The sequence below is a fragment of the Mercenaria mercenaria genome, chromosome 12, assembly GCF_021730395.1.
Source record: "Mercenaria mercenaria strain notata chromosome 12, MADL_Memer_1, whole genome shotgun sequence".
NCBI lineage: Eukaryota > Metazoa > Mollusca > Bivalvia > Venerida > Veneridae > Mercenaria > Mercenaria mercenaria.
Genome location: NC_069372.1, coordinates 33,229,114 through 33,255,063, shown reverse-complemented (window position 1 = coordinate 33,255,063; position 25,950 = coordinate 33,229,114). Strand labels below are relative to the sequence as shown.

Sequence of the window (25,950 nt, the reverse complement as noted above, 5' to 3'; positions counted from 1 at the left end):
TTTATAAAGACAAACATTCTGAATAAGATTTTTTATAGATAAAAATATGGCCCCTCAATGTTTTCTATGATAACATCAGAACAATTTTTTAATCCAAGATAAGTCAGTTTAGGTCATGACTTCTAAATCAGATTGTCTTACATTTATTCTGACCAAACTGCATGTTTGTCAGGTGGGATACATGGCCTCTGGCGTGTTAACAATGCTTTTTATGATCTGACCCAAGTAAACCAGTTTTGTACTTGACTTAGAAGTGATAGTCAACATTCTGACAAGTTTTCTTGTTTATCATGTAGAAGATGTGACGTCTAAACTTCTCACTATTTCATATCTGTTAGTTAAGTGTTACAAGAATTATCTTGCACATTACCAAATATGTGCTTACGGTGAGTTTAAAATGCATTATCATATAGATACCATTTCCGTTACTACGTAATACAGGCTCTTTATACATGTACAAATACCTTATCCTCTGCAGAGAAGTCAGGCTGATTAGTTGTAATGAAGGGAAGGGAGGTGTCTCCAAATAATCCTAGAGGATTAGCTATCTTCGTCTGAAATTTTTAATAAAATCACAATAACTTCATTTTTTATTTCAAAAAACCGTCTTTTATCTTAAAAGTCCTGGCAATATTAATTTGTATATACATGTATATCGATGTATTACCAAGAATAAGAATAAAAGATGTAAGTACTGGAAGTTTATAATGCATGTAACTTGCATATCATCAACCGAAATATACACCTAATAGTATCTGAAATTGGCTTACTAAGAGGAAGATATAACTAGCGGACACAGTATTTGCAAGGTCCAACTAGTAGTCTGCCAAAACCTTAAGAAAATGTGACCCATGATGGAATTCTTTGTTAATACTCGAATATCAATATACAAGAGATGGTCTCTAGGACCAAACATGAAATTTAAAAGGGGCTGTCGCCTTCTAGGGTTTAGTCAAAGGTCAAATTAGTGCATTCACAAATAAAAAATATATGCCGCTGTGCACGTATGTTATTTTCATTTAACTGCAGAAATATATTTGGTATTAATCCCCAATGATAACGTGATTCCCGCCGAAACGCGAGGACGAGTCTATTTCATGATAACTTATAAAATATTAATTCATAATGGTTACCCATTACTTGACAATTAAATATTAGTATTTCTTTCATTTTAAATATCCACTATGTATATGGAAAAATAGCTCAGTTGGGTATAAATATATTAACCTTAATGAGACGACCCCTTTCTACAAGGTCAAGGTCACACTTAGAAGTCAAACAGTCTGTTTTGTGTCCGGATCGTAACTTTGCCATTCATCAAGAAGTTTTAAAAGTACTTAGCGTAAATGTTTGTCAAAATGAGAACCCTAGCTCCAAGGTCAAGGTCAGACTTCGTGTTCAAATGTTTACAGGGTTATTTTTGTGTCCGATCCATATTTCTGCTATCCATGGAGGGATTTTGAAATATCTTGGCATAAATGGTAACTATAATCAGACAATATGTCACACGCAAGACCCAGATCCCTTGCTCCAAGGTCAAGGTCATATTTAGAAGTCATATTATAATAGATCTTTACGTGTCCGATATATAACTCTGTTATCCATGAGGGGATTTTGAAACAACTTGGCATAAATGTTACCATAAGGAGGCAATGTGTTACGCGCAAGATCCAGACTCCTAGCTCCAATAATCCAAGAAGTCAAGTGAAAGGTTAAAAGGGTCTGTTTCATATTGGTTCGTAACTCTGTCATTAATCATGTTACGATCTAAATATTTCTAGTTTTTGTACCATTTGCAAATTAGCTCAGTGGTAAAGCATACAGTCCATGTTAAACAGATCTTTTGCCGTGTGGGTTCGAAACTCACTATCGACATCATTTTTTTCCTCTCTTAAACATTTAGATTCCTTCATGAACTATGTGACAACACAACACAGAAGTATCATAAGCCGATATGGCAGATCAGAAAAGATTACCATTATATCAAAGATGATATTGACTAAATGCATGCATTTAAGCCATGCAAATAATAAACATAATGTTGTTTTATATAAAGGCATACATACAAATACAAACCATCAAAGAAAGAAACAAAAATACGAGAATAAAAATGAAAACGAAAAGAAAAAAACACACACACACAAAGACAAAACATGAAAAAAAAACTCACGTAGATTCGACCCCACAATGATTACGCGCAAGACCCAGACCCCTAGCTCCAAGATCAAGTTTACACTTAGAAGTCAAGTGAAAGGTTAAAAGGGTCTGTTTCATATCCGGTTCGTAACTCTGTCATTAATCAAGAAATGTGGAAATTAATTAGCAGAAATATTCTCCGATAACGAGAAAACGTGTCGTGCATAACAACCAGACCACTAGCTCCATGGTTGATGTCACATTTAGAGGTTAACGGTTTACATGATGTGTTTTTTGTCAGTTCCATACCTATTCCGTCGATGAAGACATTTTAAAATTACATGGCATAAACGTTCCGTATATTGAAATGACGTGTTAGACGCAAGTCCAAAATCTCTAGTTTCAAAGTCAAAATCAAACTTAGATTAAAAAGTTAACATTTATGTTTCTTGTCCAGTCAATACCTCTGCCATCATCAAACATTACTTGTCACAATTTTTCCCTATGATGAGTTAGTGTGTCATGCTCAAGACCCAGATCCTAGCTCTAAGGTCAAGGTTACCTCCGGAGAAATTTTTTCTCTTGTCGAAATATTAGTCATACCTTAACTATTCTGGCATATTTTGCGCATCGAACTGTAGCATTCTTGGACAAACCTCGCGGGCGTTTGTCACTAATAGTGCCATCTCTTGTTTGAACTTCAATTCTAACTTTGAGAATTATATATGTTTGTACTTATCCCTTTAAAATGTCAAGGTCAGTAGTGGCTAGTGTCAAGTTACCTTAAAGACACACCACTAACTAACTGTAACCTTTTGTATTTCTATAATGCTGTCTGACTAAAGTACATCTCCTATTACGCTATACTTAGGATCTGAAGACGTGATGTTGATAGCCTCGTTCTGACGACCATTCCGTTAGCCAGAAGGCTTACTTATAACATTTTGTAAGAATAAAAAATCTGTATTTAGACTGGGTTTTTGATAGTTACATTTTTATGACGTAAAGTTTCAGATAAAGTTTCTGTCGGTAAAGCGTTAGCTCTGTCGGTAGAGCACTTGCTCTGTAAGCGACTGGTCCCGGATTCGAGTCCCTGACAGCCTACACATTTTTCTTGATCTTTGATATTCGAACAAGTCGTTTGATTGGCTAAAATAAAAAAATAGATTTGCGAAAATAAAAATAACAATTCTGGAAATCAAAAATATACAGAAGACGATTAAGAATGGGTCCTTCTCGGATCTTCGTTTAGAAGATCAAGTACTTCAGTCATATTGTTCCATAATTGTAATTATACATTTTTGTATGGAGAAATGAGAAATAACAAGTGTCTAATTACAGTTTTACAGTAACAGATATACGGCTAAGACAATGTATTACTAAATATATTATTCAATTAATGTAGTAGTATGCACGGTACTTCATGTATTAAGGTGAGTTTAGATCACACTTTGTTTCTATATACAGTGTAAGATAGTTATTATTCTATTTTTTTATAAAAATATACTGAGAAGAGAATTAATGAGTAAGTTTGCAGATGAAGTTATGAAAACTGGACTGAGCTTGTCCGCCTGTCATCTTGTAGAATAGTTGTATAATACCAGTATTACCAGAAATATTTGCACAAAGTTCATGTGGGAGGAAAAAGTACACCACTAGGTATTGGTGGGTCTTTAACTCTTCTAATTTGTTAAATAACCATGGATAAAAATAAATGCTATAGCCTATAATTAACAATGCGAATACGTTAATGTTACACACCGACAGCCACACGAAAACTACATGCAGATATAGACTTGCCACAGTTCTCTACTGCGAAAATCTAAAGTGGTAATTTTGACTGGGAATTCACGGCATGTTGATTAGTGAAGCACCATCCTAACTATGATGTCATGTTCATTGGTGGTAACGACATTAATTAACTGCATTAAATGCAGAGACCATAACATTACGAATTGTCAATTGCTAAACTTTTCTTATGTTGCTACAATCCGAAACATATCTTTATTTGCCAATTTATTCTAAGGCAACACACCCGCCACATCCAAGCGTACATATACAATGATTTTATTATCCCCCGACGAAAGTCGGAGGGATATAGTTTTGGCGTTGTCCGTCCGTCCGTCCTTCCGTCCGTCTTTCCGTCCGTCCGTCCTTCCGTCTTTCCGTCCGTCCGTCCGGAGCCATATCTAGGAAATGGTTGGGAATATTTATTTAAAACTTCATATACGTATTCACCACTATGAGTTCTTGCGGCCCGTCAAGTTTCAGTCAGATTGCCCGAGTAACACCAGAGTTATGGCCCTTAGAAGTTTTTAGTATTAACTATATAGGGTACTATAAATATGGCAATTTCTGCATCATAACTTTTGATATATTTGACTTAGAACTATGAAACTTAAACAGAATTTAGATCACCATAATGTGGTTGTGTACACACAATTTCATTCGGATTTATTTTGTAAATTAAGAGTTATTGCCCTTTAATTGTATAAAAATCCACATATTTGTACATAACAAACTTACCATTTGGTAGAATTTCATTAAATTTCTTTCATTCTTTTCCATGAACATTTATTGTAAACATGTGAAGTTGTGTACCCACCTGGTCACCCCCTTACCTTGATCACACACCTCCCCCTGACACCACCCCCCCCCCCCCCACCCCCCCACAAAAAATAAAATAAAATAAAATTCCTTATTTTAGATTTTTTTCAAACAAACTTCATATACATGTTCACCACTATTAGGTTATGGGGCCCATCAAGTTTCAGACAGATTGCCCAAGTAACACCAGGGTTATGGCCCTTAGAAATTTCTAGTGTTAACTATATAGGGTACTATAGATCTATAGATATGGCAATTTCTGCATCGTAACTTTTGATATATTTTACCTAGAACTATGAAACTTTAACAGAATTTAGAGCACTATAATGTGGTTGTGCACAGACAGTTTTGTACGGATTTCTTTTGTAACTTCAGAGTTATTGCCCTTTAATTGTCTAAAAATCCACATAATTTATTTGTACATAACAAACTTACCATTTGGCAGAATTTCATTAAATTTCTTTCATTCTTTTATATGAACATTTATTATAAACATGTGAAGTTGCGCACCCACACCTGGTCACCCACTTGCCTTGGTCACACCCCCTCCCCCTCTCAACCCCCCCCCCCCCCCCCCCCCCCCCCCCAAAAAAAAAACAAATTTCATTTCTTACTTATTTTAGATTTTTTTCAAACCTTCCAAGTTGTACCATTCCCCCACCTCACTTCTCCACCCAGTCATGCCCACCACTGATCATGCATCCTCTCTCCCCCCCCACCCCCACCAACTTCACCCTTTTGCCCTTTTTTTTTTCATGTTTAATTTTCAATCAATATTTATAATCAGCATGTGAAATTTTGTTTCCTCTCCCATTCCCCTGCACCCCACCCCCTAAAAAAATAAATATATACATATATATATTTCCATTCCTTTTTTTTTTTTAAATGTTCAAACCTTCAACATGTTAAGTTGTGACTGCACAAACCTTGCCCTCAGCCATGTTCAAGATACCTTACCTGTGTTCTCTTAAGGAAACTGTCCTTTTAAGTTCAAATGTACATGTTAAACAGCAACACCTGGTGCCAAACCACTCGAAGACAATATTTCGTTCCAGTTAAACTTCAAGCTCATATTTCAATTAACTGCATTTAATTTTAAAAGCTAAGCTTATTACAGTAAGCATATCCCATTCAAAATAAATTCTTTAGTCAGGATCAAAGTATCATACATTTATTATATACTCTTTAATTAAACATTTGTTTTCTGTTAAATTGATTTTGACTAATGAAATTATTTGCTTCTTATTAACATCCTTTCACTTTTTGCTGGATATATCTTTTTGCCATTCCTCACCACAAACCCTTTCGGCGGGGGATACCAATTCATCGAATTTGCTTGTTATTACTGAGAGAAGCAACTGGGTGTTTAAGCAAGAACTAAGAACATTTAAAGTACTGGAATTTGAAAGAAATGAAACATTCTAATGCTAACATTTTACAAATAGATGGTGTTTATTTCAACAACATGGGATTTGAAATTTTTCCGCAATGTGAGAGGAATAATTTTGAAGTGCATTGCAGACATTTAATTCACACATGTACTGGAAGATACTGTATTCTAATTGGTGGCACATTTGTATCTATATTATCATATAGCAGTAAGTATAGACATAGTAAGTATATTAGCCGTCATACATGTATATGATAGAACCAAACCCATATGGGGTCCATTTCAGTTAGATAAACAAGACTTTCTGCAGGCTTAAATTATGAACATGGCAGATCTTGTATATCACAAATTTTCTGTACGTTTGTGGTAAAAGACTAAATGTAGTTAAATGGACTAATAGAATTATAAAGTCTAAGAACATTGTCTGTATTTGTTTATATAGTTTAAATGTAGTTAAATGGACTACTAGAATTATAAAATCTAGACACACTGTCTGTATTTGTTTATATTCTGTTCCACTATAAAAATAATGGTTACAGACAAGTAATCTGTAGTCAAATACACCGCAAGTTGTCAAATGGACAACAAAAATGATCATTTTTGACCGCTGTCTACATTTATGTAATCAAATGGGCTGTATGGTGTCAAATGGGTTACTAAGTCTATGTTACTCAGATATTTTGTCCGTATTCATCTAGTCAAATGGACTACAGTGTAGTCAGATGGACTACTTTGTATAGTCAGATGGACCTCTTCGTATAGTCAAATGGACTATATGTAGTCATATGGACTATTTTATTTAGTCGATGGATTATTTTTACTGTATGGTTAAACACAGGATGACTGCCATACATTTGTAAAATGTTACAAGAAGAGATTGTTGTAAATACAGTATTTCTCGTGGAAGATGATCTTTACATGCTCTCATATATGGTTTTCTATTTCATATGCCACCAAGACAGCGAAGGCTGCTGCAGCTGAGGAAGCTGCTAAAATCAAACGAAAAATAAAGCAAATTGAGCAGGTTTCAGAAGCTAACACATCCAGTTTATCAGAAAAAGACTTGAACACAATTATATCAAATGTTGTTCCTGCTGTCACGCAAGGTATGTTGTAGGTTTTAAAAGACTTGAAGGTACTATCGCCTGACAATATTCAGAACCAAAACTTCGGAAAAGAACAGATACATTTGGAATACACACAAAGCACTTCAACATCTGCTCCAACACCAACTTTGGCAGCCTCAGTTATAAATCAAAATTCTGCCACATTTTTGCGTCCACTTTTTGTTGGTATTGATGAAAAATCCAAGCTAAGGTTATATCAGGTCAGTTTGTGGAGTTAGATTCCATATAAAACAAGCAAATTCGATGAATTGGTATCCCCCGCCGAAAGGGTTTGTGGTGAGGAATGGCAAAAAAATATATCCGTCAAAAAGTTAAGGATGTTAAGGGGACGCATACTTTGAAATTAGAAAAAAGTGGGTGGGGTATTATAAAATTTACCTGCAAAAAAGTACAAGGTTTTGGTAAATGAAATGAATACTGTTTCAACTGTTATAAGTACACAAAGGATTGCTCACTAAAATAAAAATGAGAAAAACTGAAACAAGAAAGTTATTGTTGAATTACATAAGACTTCTTGTGTACATTCAAAGTCAACAATTAAGACTTTTTGGTGCGAAAATAATAGTGCTTCACTTTGTCCAAACATTTATCAATGTCCTACAGATTCTAATTTAAAGAAAGAATGTGAAATAAGTTCACTGTCTTGCTTTTCATTTCGCATATGTGAGCTAAAAGCATTATTTAGTTTGTTTACAAAGTAGTGCATAAGAAAAGATACGGTGGTCAAGGAATGCCACATTCCAAAACTAAAAGAGTATATTCCCTTTAATACATTAAACATTTATCGTTACAGAAGTCTAATTACTACTGGCTTACAATAAAGGCCTAGAAATGTTGCCATCATTAATTTTTAACTTGGTATTCATGAACTACAATGCACTTAAATATCAAAACACATTCAACAAACTTTTGAAAATGTATTGTCTTAAAATTCCCTAAAATAAGGTATGAAATTTGGTTGAGAGGTCCAATCAATGTGTATATGTGCAAAAGCAACATTCTAATCTTGTTCACAAAAGTTACTAATACACAGCAGGAATGTCAATGATCAAAACTGGACGAATATACAGTTATCCTCACTTTAATGTCATTTATAATTTGTCCTTGAATTCTCCACCATACTTTTCATAACTCTGTTTGCACGAGTTGCACGAGAATGCTGTCATTCACGTAAAAAAACAGGGTCAAATAAGTTGTAAATGCAATATCATCTAAACGTAATTAATGGATTATGCAGTTCAAGCTAAACTTTATCTCATAACGTAACGAACATGTATAACGTTGTAACAACAACTTTACTTACACTGATTTAAGTAGCAGTCGGTTTATAAGTGACTTTATTGATTAATTTTGTCTTTTGTTATTGTTGTCAAAAAGTATAACGGAAGTGCCTCACAACTGAAGCGGAAACCAGTTTGATGCGCAAAGTAGTCCACTGTAAGTAATATTTTTTGACATATGTCCAGAGAAATTAATAATTTTCTAATATTAAAGACGAATATCTGAATAGGATTCATTATTTGATAAGAAATTATAATCATCGACATGTTTTTTAAAAAACCGTACACGTGCTGACACCTAAGTTGTCTCCCGTTGTTTATTAGAGTTACCTTTCGTCCGGCGCAGTAATACATTTGCAGTGAATCGCCGAGAAGTCGTGGGAAAATTAAAAACCATGTAAACAAACTAAAATTAACCACCTTTTCAAGATGAATTTCAAGTGATCGACATTATGCATTTAACCCGCCTGACCTGTGTAACATTTTAGATATCTGTTCTAAGGTATTCATTGTGTAGAATGTCATGTTATGCCCTTGCAATGCTAATCCCACTCTGATTTTTTTTGTTTACATTTTTTATCAATGAGAAATATGGCGTCCATCCCGAGATGAACAGACGTGGCGTTAAATTTTTACATGTTTAAGCAAACCTGGTGTGTTAGAAAGAAAATCTCATCCCTTCAACATTATTTGGAACACTGTTATTGTAAAAAACCTGTATTTTCCTTATACAAAAGCTTAACATTTTGTGTTGAATGTACTTTCACAAAGACCTCTGTTTTCCTATTACATTCATAGTACCACATCCTTATCCACAAAATACTGAATATTACAGGTGTCCATCAGTATTATATCAGTTTAGAAATATGATTTTTATTTTCCCACCATCGATTTCTTGAATATGCACCCCTTCCGCATTGCTGTATGAACTGTGAATGTAGCAATATGTGTCCCCTTAATAATAATTTCATTAGTCAAAATCAATTTAACAGAAAACAAATGTTTAATTAAAGAGTACACAATAAATGTATGATACTTTGTTCCTGACTAAAGAATTTATTTTGAATGGGATATGCTTATTGTAATAAGCTTAGCTTTTAAAATTAAATGCAGTTAATTGAAATTTGAGCTTGAAGTTTAACTGGAACGAAATATTGTCTTTGAGTGGTTTGTCACCAGGTGTTGCTGATTAACATGTACATTTGAACTTAAAAGAACAGATGTCCTTAAGAGAACACAGGTAAGATATCTTGAACATGGCTGAGGGTAAGGTTTGTGCAGTCACAACTTAACATGTTGAAGGTTTGAACATTTAAAAAAAAAAAAAAAAAGGAATGGAAATATAATTATATATGTATATATTTATTTTTTTTTAGGGGGTGGGGGTGCGGGGGAACGGGAGAGGAAACAAAATTTCACATGTTGATTATAAATATTGATGGAAAATTAAAAATGAAAAAAAAAAAGGGTAAAAGGGTGAAGTTGGGGGGTGGGGGGTTGGGGTGGGGGGGGGGGGGGGCAGAGGATGCATGATTAGTGGTGGGCATGAGTGTATGGAGGAGTGAGGTGGGGGAACTTGCATGTTGATAAATAATCATGGAAGGTTTGAAAAAATATCTAAAATAAGAAATGAAAAAAAAAAAATTATTATTTGGTTTTTTTTTGGGGGGGAAGGGGGATTGAGAGGGGGAGGGGGTGTGACCAAGGTAAGTGGGTGACCAGGTGTAGGTGCGCAACTTCACATGTTTCTAATAAATGTTCACAGAAAAGAATGAAAGAAATTTAATGAAATTCTACCGAATGGTAAGTTTGTTATGTACAAATATGTGGATTTTTTTTTTTGGTGGGGGGGGGGGGGGGGGGGCAGAGGATGCATGATCAGTGGTGGGCATGACTGTATGGAGGAGTGAGGTGGGGAAATGGTACAACTTGCATGTTGATAAATAATCATGGAAGGTTTGAAAAAAATCTAAAATAAATGTAAAAAATTTTTTTTTTGGTGGGGGTTGGGAGAGGGTGGGGGGGGGGCGGGGTGGGGGGAGGGGGTTGGGATGGGGAGGGAGTGTGACCAAGGCAAGTAGGTGACGAGGTGTGGGTGCGTAACTTACATGTTTATAATAAATGTTCACAGAAAAGAATGAAAGAAATTTAATGAAATTCTGCCAAATGGTAAGTTTGTTATGTACAAATATGTGGATATTTCGACAATTAAAGGGCAATAACTCTGAAATCCGTACAAAATTGTGTGTGCACAACCACATGATAGTGCTCTAAATTCTGTTAAAGTTTCATAGTTCACGGTCAAATATATCAAAAGTTATGATGCAGAAATTGCCAAATCTATAGATCTGTAGTACCCTATATTATAGTTAACACTAGAAACTTCTAAGGGCCATAATTCTGGTGTTACTTGGGCTATCTGTCTGAAACTTGATGGGCCCCATAACCTCATAGTGGTGAACATGTTTATGAAATTTGTCTGAAAAAAAATGTAAAATAATGATTTTTTTGTTTTTCGGTGGGGGGGAAGGGGGGCGGGTGGGGTGCGGGTGTGATCAAGGTATGGGGGTGACCAGGTGTGGGTACACAACTTCACATGTTTACAATAAATGTTCATGGAAAAGAATGAAAGAAATTTAATGAAATTCTACCAAATGGTAAGTTTGTTATGTACAAATATGTGGATTTTTATACAATTAAAGGGCAATAACTCTAAATTTACAAATAAATCCAAATGAAATTGTGTGTACGCAACCACATTATGGTGATCTAAATTCTGTTTAAGTTTCATAGTTCTAGGTGAAATATATCAAAAGTTATGATGCAGAAATTACCATATTTATAGTACCCTATATAGTTAACACTAGAAACTTCTAAGGGCTATAACTCTGGTGTTACTTGGGAAATCTGACTGAAACTTAACGGGCCGCAAGAACTCATAGTGGTGAACATGTATATGAAGTTTTAAATAAATATTCCCAACCATTTCCTAGATATGGCTCCGGACGGACGGACGGACGGAAAGACGGACGGACGGACGGACAACGCCAAAACTATATCCCTCCGACTTTCGTCGGGGGATAATAAGGGTGATTATCAATATCAATTAGTCGAAAGTGGCAGTGGGGAACCCTCGTTCAAAAAAGTTTTAAATCGTCGACCAGTATAAAAACGCTGGATCAAGGGTTTAATACATTTCATATTTTTACTAGTGTTTACACAGACAGACACCCAACATCTGAAACGTTGCGACACAGTTCATAAACTTGCAACGCAATCGGGGGATTCCGCTGCCATTTTTACGATAGACAATTTCGTCTCTTAAAAGATGCAAGATTGGCTTCGATTTCATATGGGGAAATCGATACCCAGTTATACACGCAGGCACTGGCCATAGGGTTAATTAAACCAAAACAAAAACATTCCTCTTTCTTGGCGCAAGATCCCACCAAAACAAACCATGCTTTGATATCAACAACGGGTCTTGTGCCAGAAAATCGTGCACCTTTCAGCACAGATGTCAAAAGTGCTCCGGTCCTCATAGACGAATTGTATGTTTTAAAAAGGTGCAATCAAATTTAAAGTCAAAGAACTGATAACGAAACCCTATGCATAGTGCCTGCAGTCTTAAATAAGGCTATTTTTCATTTTGTTACACCAATTAATTCTGATAACCTACGATACTGGCTCCAAGGTACGGCTTGAAATTAACTGAATATTTGATGAATGGTTTCACAAAGGGCTTTAAAATACCTTTTACAGGTACTCATTCTAATAAATTAAATTTCCTGGGAATTTCAAATCTGCGACTGAAAATTTAGAGGGCATAAAATCACTGTTGAAATTGATGCGGGTCGTGTTCCGGGTCCTTTTAATGTACCACCTTTTAGCAACTTTATGACCTCAACTCTGGGTTTAGTACCAAATCACGAACCCAGTGAATTTCGTGAAATACATCATTTATCATTTCCAGAAGGTCAATCTGTTAAGGCTGGAATCCCATAAGAATTGTGTTCTGTTCAATATCAAAATATTGATGATGCAGTAGAACTTGTGAAAACTGTTGGACCTGGTGCGCTTCTGTCAAAATTTATGTCCAAAATGCATTTAAAATCATTCCAATTCAATTGTAGGCTTGGTAAATAAACAAACATCTCTGGACCTAAGTATTATATGCCTGGTCAGAAGATTAGTTTTACAATGTTTGAAATATAACTTTTTGTTTTAAGACACGCATTTTAAAAGGTTCCTAAAACAGACACACGTTTGTCACTTGCATAACTTAATACGGTCAATGGACATAGTTTGGGAGAACAAGTTGTTTCATTATAAAAAGAGCAGGTGTTCCATTATAAGTTAAGGAAGATGTTCCAAGGGTTGCTTACCTCTATTTTGTCATGTCAAATATACATGTACCATTTTCTACAACGTCTGCATGTTAGAGGGTGTAACACTTTAACAAGTATTCTTCTATTATCCTCTTAAGACAAATATCAGTATTGGATTTTAGAAATCATACACTTCTGAATGGGTTGGGTGATTTTTATCAAGTAAATATTTAGTTTTCTTATGTTTATAATTCTTATTGCTAATGTTGTGATGGAGTCATGGGTCTCTCGCACTTATTTTGTCATGTTACATGTACATAAAGTTTAATTTTGCATGTTTTTATGAGTTACTGATATTTTGCTTGAGTAATGGTGCCAAGGGTTGCTCACCTCTATTTTGTCATGTTAAATATACCATTTTCTACAATTTCTGCATATCAGAGGGTGTAACACAACACATGAGTAAGCTGTTGATAAATAAATGATACACTCACTTTCTTCGGATGGGGTTATTGCTAATAACTTAATAAATGAAATCCATTTATTTAGTTAGTTTTTGCAATGTGTGGCATAAAGGTTAGATCCCCATCTTTGATGATGCATATCAACTGTTAATATTTGTCTTTTCTTGATAAAATTAGTCACCTATCACATATTATGTATGATGCTGTAACAGAACCATTTATTGTTAGTTGTGTTTTCAAATTCATCATTTAGATATTAGTTTAAACATATTTATTCCCAAAATGAAGTGCATATATTGATACAAATGTCATACTGTGATGAAAGCAAAACAGGAAAGGATAAGAATGAAGATTTAGATATTAAATGACAAATTTCAATCAAAGATACGTGTTGGTTTTTTATTTGATTTACAACATCATCAAACAGAGCTCATAAAGTGAGTGTAAGATATATACCTTGGTTATATGGAGCTAATGCTACGGAGCTTGCATAAATACAGATTTATTGAAAAATAAATATATTTATGCAAGTACGGGACGGTACGGGTTTTAATATTATTCAATTGCGGAGCACGAAAAGTTTACGCGCAAATTATCAAGAACTTCAAACCCTCCCTCCCATCCCTGGTATATGCTCATATATGATTAGTATACCTATAGATGTAGATAGTTCAACATGTGCCCGTCATTTTTGTTGTCTTGATAGATATGTCATTACAATTTCATTGTAAAACTGATGTTCTACATATGTTAGTCATTATCATAATAGATATTTCCCATACTTCTTAATTGTTAGAATGACAGTCAACATACATTTATAATGCTGTATGGATACTTCACATGTAAATATATATATATATATATTTATATCATTACTTTTAACTATAAGGCTGACATTCAGCGTGCTATTATTATTATCCTCATTGTGCCATTACTTTTTGACTATAAGACTGACATTCAACATAGTATTATACTGATCATTGTTAATTAATGGATATGTATTTCAGTATTTTCCTAGATGTAAGACTATCATTCATTGCTTATTGGCATAAAGGTTAGATCCCCACCTTTGATGATGCATATCAACTGTTAATATTTGTCTTTTCTTGATAAAATTAGTCACCTATCACATATTATGTATGATGCTGTAACAGAAACATTTATTGTTGTTTGTGTTTTCAAATTCATCATTTAGATATTAAATGACAGATTTCAATCAAAGATACGTGTTGGTTTTTGATTTGATTTACTACATCATCAAACAGAGCTCATAAAGTGTGAGTGTAAGATATATACTTTGGTTATATGGAGCTAATGCTACGGAGCTTGCATAAATCATTTTATTATACTATAATTATGTTGCATTGTACTTGTTTCCATGCGGTGATGGTTAAATGGAATCTTTTTAGAAGAATAACTGAAAGGTTTGTCACATACGTGAACACGGTACGTGCACTAAACAAAACAGAACAGACATGGAGGAATTCAATTTTTCAATATGTACATTTTTTCTTTGATTTCTTTTTATTTCCGTTTTGTGGTTTCAGTTAGCATTAACTGTTAAGAAATCAAATGTAAATTTACAACATGAAGGTACCTGTGCCTCCAGAGGACCAGATAATAGACTATACATTCCAATCACTTGCCCCTCATCGGTGTGGGTTCGAGCCTCACTCGGGGCGTTGAATTCTTTATGTGAGGAAGCCATCCAGCTGGCTTACGGAAGGTCGGTGGTTCTACCCAGGTGCCCACTCGTGATAAAATAATGCACGGAGGGGCACCTCGGGTCTTCCATAAAACCTATCATGTGTCGGTGCGACGTTAAATCCAACAACAAAATAAACCCCAACAATCCCCTACTTACTTTTTTCAATGTCCCGTATTTTGCTAATTTAGATGAAGTTTAAGTGGTATTAATCATGAGACTTCCTTCCATTAAGTCTTACTATTAGTCAGGCATTAATTACATAGTGTATGTACTTGCAATAAAGTAGCACATTTTCAGCACTATCATCGAAGCTATTAATGCAATATTCGTATTATTTTGTTCTGAAAGCTCTACGCGCTTTTTTGGTTTCGACTCTTTTGACTTTGTGCATACACTTTCTCTTCGTTTTAAAAACACAAGTTGAAATGCAAACACTGAAACACTTGCTTTTCAGATATATTACAATTAGTAAATATTTAAAAAAAAAAAAGAAAAAAAAAGGTTTATTCAGAATTTTTGTAAGAGTAACCGTCATTAGCCACATTCAGTTAATTCATGAAGTAGTTGAAATAGAACTTCCTATATTGTCATAGATATTGGCAAAGATATTGTTTCAACTAATCAGAATGATGCAATATAACTAAAATATAACATGCGGGAAAACAAAGATGAGCAGGAATAGGTATAAAATTCAAAGCAAACAGATCTATATTTAGCAAATACAAGTGAATATGCCTAGCTGAAAAGAACATATCTTGTCTACTGTTAATGGTCTTATCCATTTCTAGTATATAGCTAAGATGTCATTTTATTTCATTCTAGCATAAAACTGCTGTTTTGTCGATTTCAGAGAGACTACCACATTCTATAGAAATCACGCAAGTCTTTTTGAATGATGCCAGTCTCATATTTAACACATATACAAGACGTTATTTGTCTTACTTCTGAAATTCATAATTATCATAAAAAATGCAGATTTGTTATCATAAGAGTAGCAAGAATGGCGAAAATCTGACGTTTATAACTTATTTGACATTGTACTTTGATCTTGAAGACGAAAGCCCTCTCTGAAATTTTCTCAGTTTTTAAGAAAATGTCGGATATATAGGCACATTATAGTAGAGGTCATAGAGGTCGATGTCAGTGAGAATAGTAATACCAGGTCACAGTAGTGATAGTGTCCTCTAATTCTATTGAAAACAAATTAAAAGGTAAAATCTCTTTGAGACTTCTACTTCTGTTCTCATTTTTAGATATTTCTAAATTAATTCTTCAAATTCAGGACAGGATCGACATGACTATCAGTCTATGTGAGACAACAAATTGTAAAACAAATTGTACAATTATATAGGCTATAGGATTTAGTTCTCCTATACTAGAAAAGGAATACCTACCGTTAAAAAATGTCGTCTTGAAAGCTGCCTTCCCGACTTAAAATCCAACTTCTTTCCATCTGTTACAGCTAACATTAGGTCTAGAAATTCATTTGTCTCCTTCAGGTAAAAGAAAATATCTTTATATCTTTTATTTAGAAAGACTTCACTACACATAGGACTTAACGTTTTCGTAATGTGTCAGTTCTGATAACGGTATCAAAAATCACTGTCTACAAAACATATTACAAACCTAACGTTAAGTAATATTCACGTACGGACGTTTAACAATTGATATTCATGTTAGATGAAAAATTCTAACACGATCCGCAGCAGTTGCTATATAAACATATAGCGAAATCGCCTATACATGAATCTACGATAAAATATAGCTCTTCTATTCCGCCCTACGATTGTAACATGACTGTGAGATTCTACTCTGTTTCGATCCGTTATATTACAGTATAATACCGACTAAATATTTGACTTTTTCAGTGCTAGTAGTAACAAGAGATCACAGAGTGATCTTGGCGCCCACCAATGTGCCATTTTTGAGTGTTCCAAATTTCAAGGCTTATTGACTAGCTCAAGGTCAAATTTCATTTCCGTACACAACACTGTGCATGTGGTCCAAATTCGAAAGCTGTAGCTTGAGAAATGTGAAAGTAGGTCACTAGATCAATTTCAAGGACAAAGTTCTTTGTACACAAAACTATGCAAGTGCATCAAGTTTGAAGGCTGTAATTTAAGAAATTTGACAGTAGGTCAATCTTAAGGTCAAAGTTTACTTCGGTACACAAAACTATGCAAGTGGTCCAAATTTGAAGGCTGTAGCTTGAGAAATGTGAAAGTAGGTCACTAGGTCAAAATCAAGGTCAAATACACTTCAGAATACAAATCTATGCCTGTGGTCCAAATTTTAAGCCTGTACCTTCAAAAATATGAAAGTAGGTCACTAGGTCAATGTCAAGGTCAAAGTTTGTTTCGGTACACAATCCTATGCGTGTGGTCTAAATTTGAAGCCTGTAGCTACAGAAATGTGAAAGTAGGTCACTAGGTCAATCTTAAAGTCAAAGTTCATTTCGGTAAACAAAACTATGCAAGTGGTCCAGATTTGAAGGCTGTAGCTCGAGAAATGTGAAAGTAGGTCACTAGGTCAAAATCAAGGTCAAATTGTATTTCGGAACACAGAACTATGCATGTGGTCCAAATTTGAAGCCTGTACCTTCAAAAATGTGAAAGTAGGTCACTAGGTCAATGTAAAGGTCAAAGTTTGTTTCGGTACACAAAACTATGTATGTGGTCCAAATTTGAAGGCTGTAGCTTGAGAAATGTGAAAGTAGGTCACTAGGTCAACATCAAGGTCAAATTTCATTTCGGAACACGAAACTATGCATGTGATCCAAATTTGAAGCCTGTACCTTCAAAAATGTGGAAGTAGGTCACTAGGTCAATGTCAAGGTCAAAGTTCTTTTCAGTGCACAAAACTGTACATGTGGTCCAAATTTGAAGGCTGTAGCTACAGAGATGTGAAAGTAGGTCACTAGGTCAAAATCAAGGTCAACTCATGTCAAGGTTCATCTTGCCACTCAAAACCATACATGTGGTCCAAATTTGAATGTTGTAGGTTATTGACAAGAAGATTTTAAAAGCTTTTCCTTATATAAGTCTATATGAACCATGTGACCCCCAGGGCGGGGCCATATTTGACCCTAGGGGGATAATTTGAACAAACTTGGTAGAGAACCACTAGATGATGCTACATTACAAATGCCAAAGCCCTAGGCTTTGTGGTTTGGACAAAAAGATTTTCAAAGTTTTTCCCTATATAAGTCTATGTAAACCATGTGACCCCCGGAGCGGGGCCATATTCGACCCTATGGTATAATCTGAACAATCTTAGTAGAAGACCACTAGATGATGTCCCATACAAAATATCAAAGCCCTAAGCCCTGTGGTTTGAACAAGAGGTTTTTCAAAGTTTTACCCTATATAAGTCTATATAAACCATGTGACCCCCAGGGCCGGGCCATATTAGACCCCAGGGAAATAATTTGAATCATCTTGGTAGAGGACCACTAGATGATGCTTCATACCAAATATCAAAGCCCTAGGCTCTGTGGTTTTGGACAAGAAGATTTTCAAAGTTTTTCCCTATATAAATCTATGTAAATTATAGAAATAAACAAAGGGCCATAACTCACTAAAAAATTGTTGAACCAGTCTGATTTTCAGGGGGACACAACAATACATCATTCTGACAAAGTTTGGTCAAAATCCCCCTGGTAGTTTCTGAGGAGATGCGATAACGAGAAAGAAGCAGAAAACAATCCCTCACAAGAAAATAACCTCTCTCTACAGCAAGACAAGGCCAAATTCCTCAGGCACAAACGGGAAGCACAGAGGAAGAGCTGGAGAAACAAAACAGCCTCGCTCAACCTAGAGCGAGATGGCCAAAAGCTGTGGAGATTGACGAGACAGCTGAACGATGAAGAAACAGGATGAGGCTCAGAATCTTTGGAAGAGAATGGTGAACTGTTGACAGGTAAAAAAGCGGCAAACACTTTTGCCTCTAACTACAAAGATGTTTCCAACATCCCCATCAACAGGGAACGGCAAAGGGAAGCCCGAAGAGAAAAAAGGGAAAGGCAGACAAGCCAAGTGACACCAGAATGCATGAAGCAGGGTCTTAAACTGCATGAGCAACAGACAGCTCTTAGGCAGTTGAAGACAAAGAAGTCTCCTGGACCAGATGGAGTCACAAATGAAATGCTGACCCATCTTGGCACTGAAGCAATTTGCAAACTCCTGGAAATTTACAACTACAGCTGGACACAAGGACTGCTTCCACAGATATGCAAAGAGGCAGTCATGATCCCCATCCACAAGAAAGGGAAGGATCCAAAGAAGGCTGCAAGCTACCGCCCAATCAGCCTAACCAGCTGTGTTGGAAAGACCATGGAGAGGATTGTGAATGCACGCCTGAAGTGGTACATGGAGACTAACAACCTATTTGCAACGCAACAAGCTGGCTTCAGACAATTCCGCTCCACTGAGGACCAGACCACTTATCTATCGCAAGAGATAGAGGACGCCTTCCAAGAGCAGAAAGTCATGCTAACAGCATGAATTGATCTGCAGAGGGCGTTTGACAAAGTCTGGACTGATGGACTCCTCGTCAAGCTGATGAGGACAGGAGTAGGAGGTCACATGCTGAGGTGGATTAAGTCATACCTCCACAACAGGAAAGCAAGAGTCAGTTTAGAACATGCCATCAGTAGGAAGTTCCTGTTGCGTCATGGTGTCCCACAAGGCGGAGTCTTATCCCCTACACTCTTCTTGCTTTCATCAATGATCTGGTGTCTGAACTACCGAAAGGAGTTAAGGCTGCTCTCTACGCTGACGATCTGGTGTTATGGTGTAAGGAAGAACATGCCACTACAGCCACATACAGGATGCAAGAAGCCATCAACAAGCTTTCAGCTTGGGCTGAAGATTGGTGTGTATTGATCAATACAGAGAATATAGCTCAACTGCCTGGTCCACTACTGCCAAAACTAACCAACAGGCTTTAGACAAGGTTCAGAACCAAGCATTGCGGATCATGACAGGTGCTACAAAGTCTACACCAATCTCCTTCATGGAGAAGCTAACATGCACACAGCCATTACAAGACAGAAGACATGCAAAGGTTCTGCTTCAAGCAGAGAAGTTCAGGTCTTTTCAAGACCATCCCATGAAAGCCAAGCTAGACGGCTACACAAAGAATCGGCTCAAACGTAGCAGCTTCGTACATGAGGCAAAGAAACTCAACCGAGAGTTCAAAACTGAGCTGAGCATACCAACGACTCCCCTAGGTAGTGAAGACATCATAAACCCACTAGCGAATGATCTGTCCTCAGTGACTGTGAGACTTGCTGTTCCTCGTCTTGACCACGGGAAACAAGAAGATGAAGGCATTCGGAAGAGCCTCACACTTGCTATGATCAATGAAGACTATCCTCCGGAATTATGGACTCATGTCTATACAGACGGATCAGCCACATGCGTCGTCATTCAATATCTGGCAAGAGAGAAACACTACATGCAGCCACAGGAAAACACTGCAGCAATTACAAGGCAGAGACTGAAGCACTCATGAAGGCCGTCTCAATGGTTGAAGACTCGGCAGAAGAAAGCTCCTAAGTCGTCTTTCTCACGATGCACTGTCTGTCATGGAAGCTCTGATCAACAATAAAGCTCCGCAGCTAGCCAGGAGAATGCAGAGCCTGAGTATAACTTGCAAAGTAGCACTTCAGTGGATTCCATCCCATTGTGGACTTGCAGGCAATGAAGAGGCAGACAAACTGGCTAAGCTAGGAGCTCAGTCAGAACAACCAACAGAACCTGTGAGTTACAAGGAGAAAGTCACCATCATCAAGGCACTAACGAGACCAAGGATGGAGGAAGATATGCTTTTCATCTCCTTGATCGGTCGGAACAAGTGATGATGGTCAGGCTCCGCTCAGGGCACAACAAGCTCAATGCTCACATGTACAAGAAATACAGACTGACATCATCGCCAACTTGTCCATGTGGTGAAGAAGATCAGACTGCGGAGCATATACTTCAGAGATGTAAAAGGCATTACCAGGAGCGAGTTGCGACTTGGCCGATAGATATCTCAGTCCACCAGAAACTGTATGGAGGCATTGAGGATCTTCGGCAAACCACAAGTTTCATCGAGGCTACTGGTCTGACAGTGTAGATGCGAACGACAAGAAGAATAAGAAGAAGAGAAATTGTTAAAGGAAGGACGGACGGACGGAAGGACGACGGACCACGGACGCAGAGTGATTTGAATAGCCCACCATCTGATGATGGTGGGCTAATAAAAAGTACATCACATTTTCTGAAACAAACAATTTCTAACTGATGAATTTATTTGTTTATATTTTTACAGTAAGAAAATGTTTCAGCCCGGTAAGTTTCAATTTCAACACCAGTGCATCTATGTCTGAACGTGTGTGTATTTTACAATTTCTGCGTTGTAGGCACCACAAATGTCAACTAGATTCTACTTTGACAGTAAATAAATCATAATTCATGTCATGTTCCAATCTTCCAGACTAAAGTGTTTACGTGTTTATATGCCGCCGCAATGTTCTGGCGTGTATATTTCAGTGCCACTATGTAGGTGACATGTACTATTTTTAGAAACTGCATATATAAACTTTGAATTAAGTATTTACCTCTGATTTCTATATCCGACCTTAGATGTTATTGAAAATAACATTTTCACGGCAATACCTACTTAATACTTTAATTAAAATTTACTGAATATTGGAAAATTCCGACTGATGCAACGCTTTCTATTCGTGGGGAGGTTTTTATAAAAGCACACGGCCAGCCGAATGACATATCGCGCTAAAATGTAGTGCTGTAAAATGCGATGAAGTTGCGTGGTTAGAATCGAAATAATAAATATGTTCCAATAATTTTATCAGTTAATAAAATATGGGCAGTCGTTCGGATGCGAATATTAAATCACTCGTGCTTCGCACTCATGATCTAATTATTACGCATCCGAGCTCCTGCCCATATTTTATTAACTGATAAAATATAGGCACATATTTATTATTTCTTAATTAAGCTACGACTGGAAATGGTGAATACGTTTGTAAATGACCGTATAAGAGTATCAACAAAAGCTGTCTTAGGACAGCAACGCTCGACCATTCAACAGCCTTGCCAAATGAATAATAACAAAGGCTGAAAAGGGGACATAATTTAGTAAAAATGCAAAACAGGGTTATGGAACCTGCATAGTGCTTATCAGCTCATGACAGTGGACAAGTGTGTGAAGTTTCAATCCATTCCCATTAGTGGGTACTGAAATAACAGTTTACATATAAGAATTTAACCAAAAACTTCTAAGTCGAAAAAGGAGCATAATTTTGAAAAAAGTAGAGTTATGTGACCTGCTTTGTGCATGTCAGATCATGACAGTGAACAAGTGTGTAAAGTTTCAATCCATTCCCATTAGTGAGTACTGAAATACCAGCTTACATACAAAACCTTAACCAAAAATTTCTAAGTCGAAAAGGGGGCATCATTTTGTTAAAGCAAAATAGAGTTATGGAACCTGTGCAATGTAAGTCAGTTTATCACAGTACATAAATGTGCGAAGTTTCAATCCATTCCCACAAGTGGTTACTGAGATACCAGCTTACATACAAAACCTTAACCAAAAATTTCTAAGTCGAAAAAGAGGCATAATGTTGTAAAAAAAAGCAAAACAGAGTTATGGAACATGTGCAGTGTAAGTTAGTTTATCACAGTGAATAAGTGTGTGAAGTTTCAATCCATTCCCACAAGTGGTTACAGAGATACCAGCTTACATACAAAACCTTAACCAAATCGGGACGCGGACGCCGAGGCCGACGCACGGGCGAGTCCAATAGCACAACTATTCTATGAATAGTCGAGCTAAAAAGTATTTAATTTTGAAGTGGTAATGAAAAAAGCTAAACTGATGCATAAAAGTCACATAATTTATTTTTAATAAGCGGCAAAATTAAATGAAAAATGTTTACTTTGTGTTTTCTTCCAACAGGAACGAAGTATGTATCGATATGCCAGCTTTTGTATTCTTCTGTGCCTTGTATAATCTTTGCCTTCGTCTAGGAAGTAATGTATTTCAGTACCGGTATTTTACACAAATACATAAATATAATTGATACAGGTGATGTGTTTCTTTCTCTGTTAAGCTTTTCTTGCATGTCATTGTTTGTATGTATATTATAAAGATTATGTTTAAAATGTGTATGACTGAAAAGTGGAAATAAAAAGTACCAATGTATTGTTATATAATTATGCTGTTAGTGAGCAAATTTACTGTAATTATCTTATACTGCTAGATATTTCAATATTATTGTCATCTACAGGTACAATACTTTGTAGTAAAAATGACATATTCTTATGCACATCTTAGATCAGATATTTGACGTGCTTACCTCATCTAGATTTTCAACAGGTGTATCTGGTCCTTCATATTGGCCAACTTCAGTAAGACGACCGTCAGTCACAATAATAACTTTAGTAAATACTTGAATATGATTGACAACTTCGAATGTGTCTGAAACAATTCAGTATTTGACTTAATATTGTAACTCTCAGTCTGAGCCTTAGGAAATATCTAACTTTTTTTAATCCCACTATCACAGATCTAAGTGTGCCATATGACCGGAACCGCACCCCGAAGGCCAATACAACATATCTAGGACCTATAACAGGGCTTAAACGCCTGATTTCTTACAATCAATTTTCATTCAGACACATACCAATGTAATTACCACTCTTGTCTGGAAATCATTTATTCATACGAGATTTAGGTAATAGCGATATAACTTCCGCTAATTCTATCATTAGGATTGCAATTATTGCCGAAGAGTAAATTCCAACTACGAGACAATATTTTAATGAAATTAGATAATACATTACCCTACTTTTATAAGCATAAATTGTACACTAGTCTATCGCCTACATTCTACATCGTCAAATTTTACGTACAGATAACATTTCATGTTTGAAAAGTTAAAGTATACATTACGGTTTGATGCACCGGCGGCGGCTAATCCAAACACCAGACCTCCATACAGAGGACTTGGCCCTCCAAGTTGCTGCATTTCTTCAATTGTAAAAGAAATTTTATCTTGACATTTTTCTTCACTTTAAAACCACTAGTACATCTCTCACATTAGTTAAGCATATTGCAAGAAAGAAGGGTTATACATGTAATACAAGTTTCCTATAAAGAAATTAAGTGCTTCATTTACACAAAATGAATGTCATACTGATAAATCTACAAATAAAAAACAGCAAGATGAAGAGGGACATAAACATGCACGTGGCTTACCAACCAGTTGTCGAATTTCACTGTATTTGTTTGTTAATCGCTTTTGTACTTTTGTCTCATGTCCGAACGTTACAAGGGCCACGTGTTCATTTGTCAGGCCATGTCTCGAAGAAATATCTTCAAGTCCTGTTATAAAAGCAAAACGGTCTTATTGGTCATTAACTTTTTTTCGTCAAATATTTTTCACCAATCATTCACACATGTTTGCGTCAAGCTTTCATTATTAAATTGTGCGCGTGTGTGTGTGTGTGTTCGGGTTTAACGTCTTTTTCAACATTTTTTCAGTCATATAAACGACGGTGTCTACTTGTAGCAGTGAGCACAATGCCAAACTTTATAGTGCTGCCTCACTGGAATATCACGCCGTAGAAACGTGACATGATACCCTACCCAGTCACATTATACTGACACCGGGCTGACCAGTCCTAGAACTACCCTCTTAATAATGAGCGCCAAGCGAGGAAGCTTCTAGTACCATTTTTTACGTCTTTGGTATAACGCGGCCGGGGATCGAACCAACGACCTCCCGCACTCGAAGCGGACGCTCTACCACTAGGCTACCGAGGCGGTAAAGTATAGACTTATCTTCCGGCCATCAAACATGAGTAGATTTGTTTATCAAATATATTCAAAATAGCATCGAGCAGATTTTAGAAAGATTCATTTTAAATGAGTTGGTTGTTTTTACCATTCAAATAATCAAGTACAAATGTTTTGGCTTCTGTCCAAGCATTTTCGTCTGCCATACTCGCTGAGATATCCAGACATAAAACTGTGTGCACGCCTTCTAGATCTTTCAACGATCTCTTTCCTGAAAGATATGATATACCCAAGACAGACAAATAAATATTTACTCATCGGACAATCGACGGAAAACAATGTTTCAATGAATATTTCAATCAATTAACCCTATATCATGGACATAGTGTATGTGTATGTTCGGGTTTAACGTCTTTTTTCAACAGTTTTTCAGTTATATGAACGACGGCACATAGACATAGAGTTTTATTTAGATTTTACAACAAACACTGCGAATAAGTTTTAATTATTTAGATTTTACAACAAACACAGCGAATAAGTTTTAACTATATACAAACTATATTTATTTCTATGAAAATTTCAGAAAATTGATTACATGTAATTTAAATCTCAAATTTATTTCATTACTGTATTTATCTATTTGTAACAGCAGTGAAACATATTTTCATTGTTTTCATAGCCTTGGGTATTACCTTAAGTACCATTTGTAAACAAAAACAACCTTAAGTACCATTTGAAAACAAAAACACATCTGAATAGTAAAATAAACCATATAACTGTAGGCCCGGATCCAGAAATATTTGACTGGGGGCACAAGTCTAGAACGAATACGTCACCGCTGAGGGGCATAGCGAGGTATTGGAGGGTGCTTTTGCCCATGTTAGAGGGGTCTGGGTGGGGGTGAGGCCTTCCCCTGGAGATGTTTTTTAAATTCAGTTATGAAATGGTGGACTCTGATGCATTATTAGCTTTTTTGATCACTCGATGTCCGGCGTCCGGAGTCTGTCGTCTGTCGTCCCTCGTCTGTTGTCTGTCAACATTTATCTTGTGTATGCGATAGAGGCTGTATTTCTCTACTGATCTTCATGAAATTTGGTCAG

General features: G+C 36.2%; 1 protein-coding gene across 2 annotated transcripts in view; it reads right to left on the bottom strand.

Annotated features, from left to right (window-relative positions):
* The window catches only part of LOC123534444 (uncharacterized), a 52,047-nt gene that overhangs the window by 3,825 nt on the left and 22,272 nt on the right, over positions 1-25,950 (bottom strand). For both annotated transcript variants that reach the window (XM_053519583.1, XM_053519582.1), the window contains 7 exons: positions 24,999-25,121; positions 24,311-24,436; positions 24,005-24,082; positions 23,409-23,530; positions 22,989-23,075; positions 16,435-16,533; positions 465-554 (listed from right to left, as the gene is read on the bottom strand). In XM_053519583.1, coding sequence (XP_053375558.1) covers positions 465-554; positions 16,435-16,533; positions 22,989-23,075; positions 23,409-23,530; positions 24,005-24,082; positions 24,311-24,436; positions 24,999-25,121 — 725 coding nt within the window. The remainder of the gene's footprint in view (positions 1-464; positions 555-16,434; positions 16,534-22,988; positions 23,076-23,408; positions 23,531-24,004; positions 24,083-24,310; positions 24,437-24,998; positions 25,122-25,950) is intronic.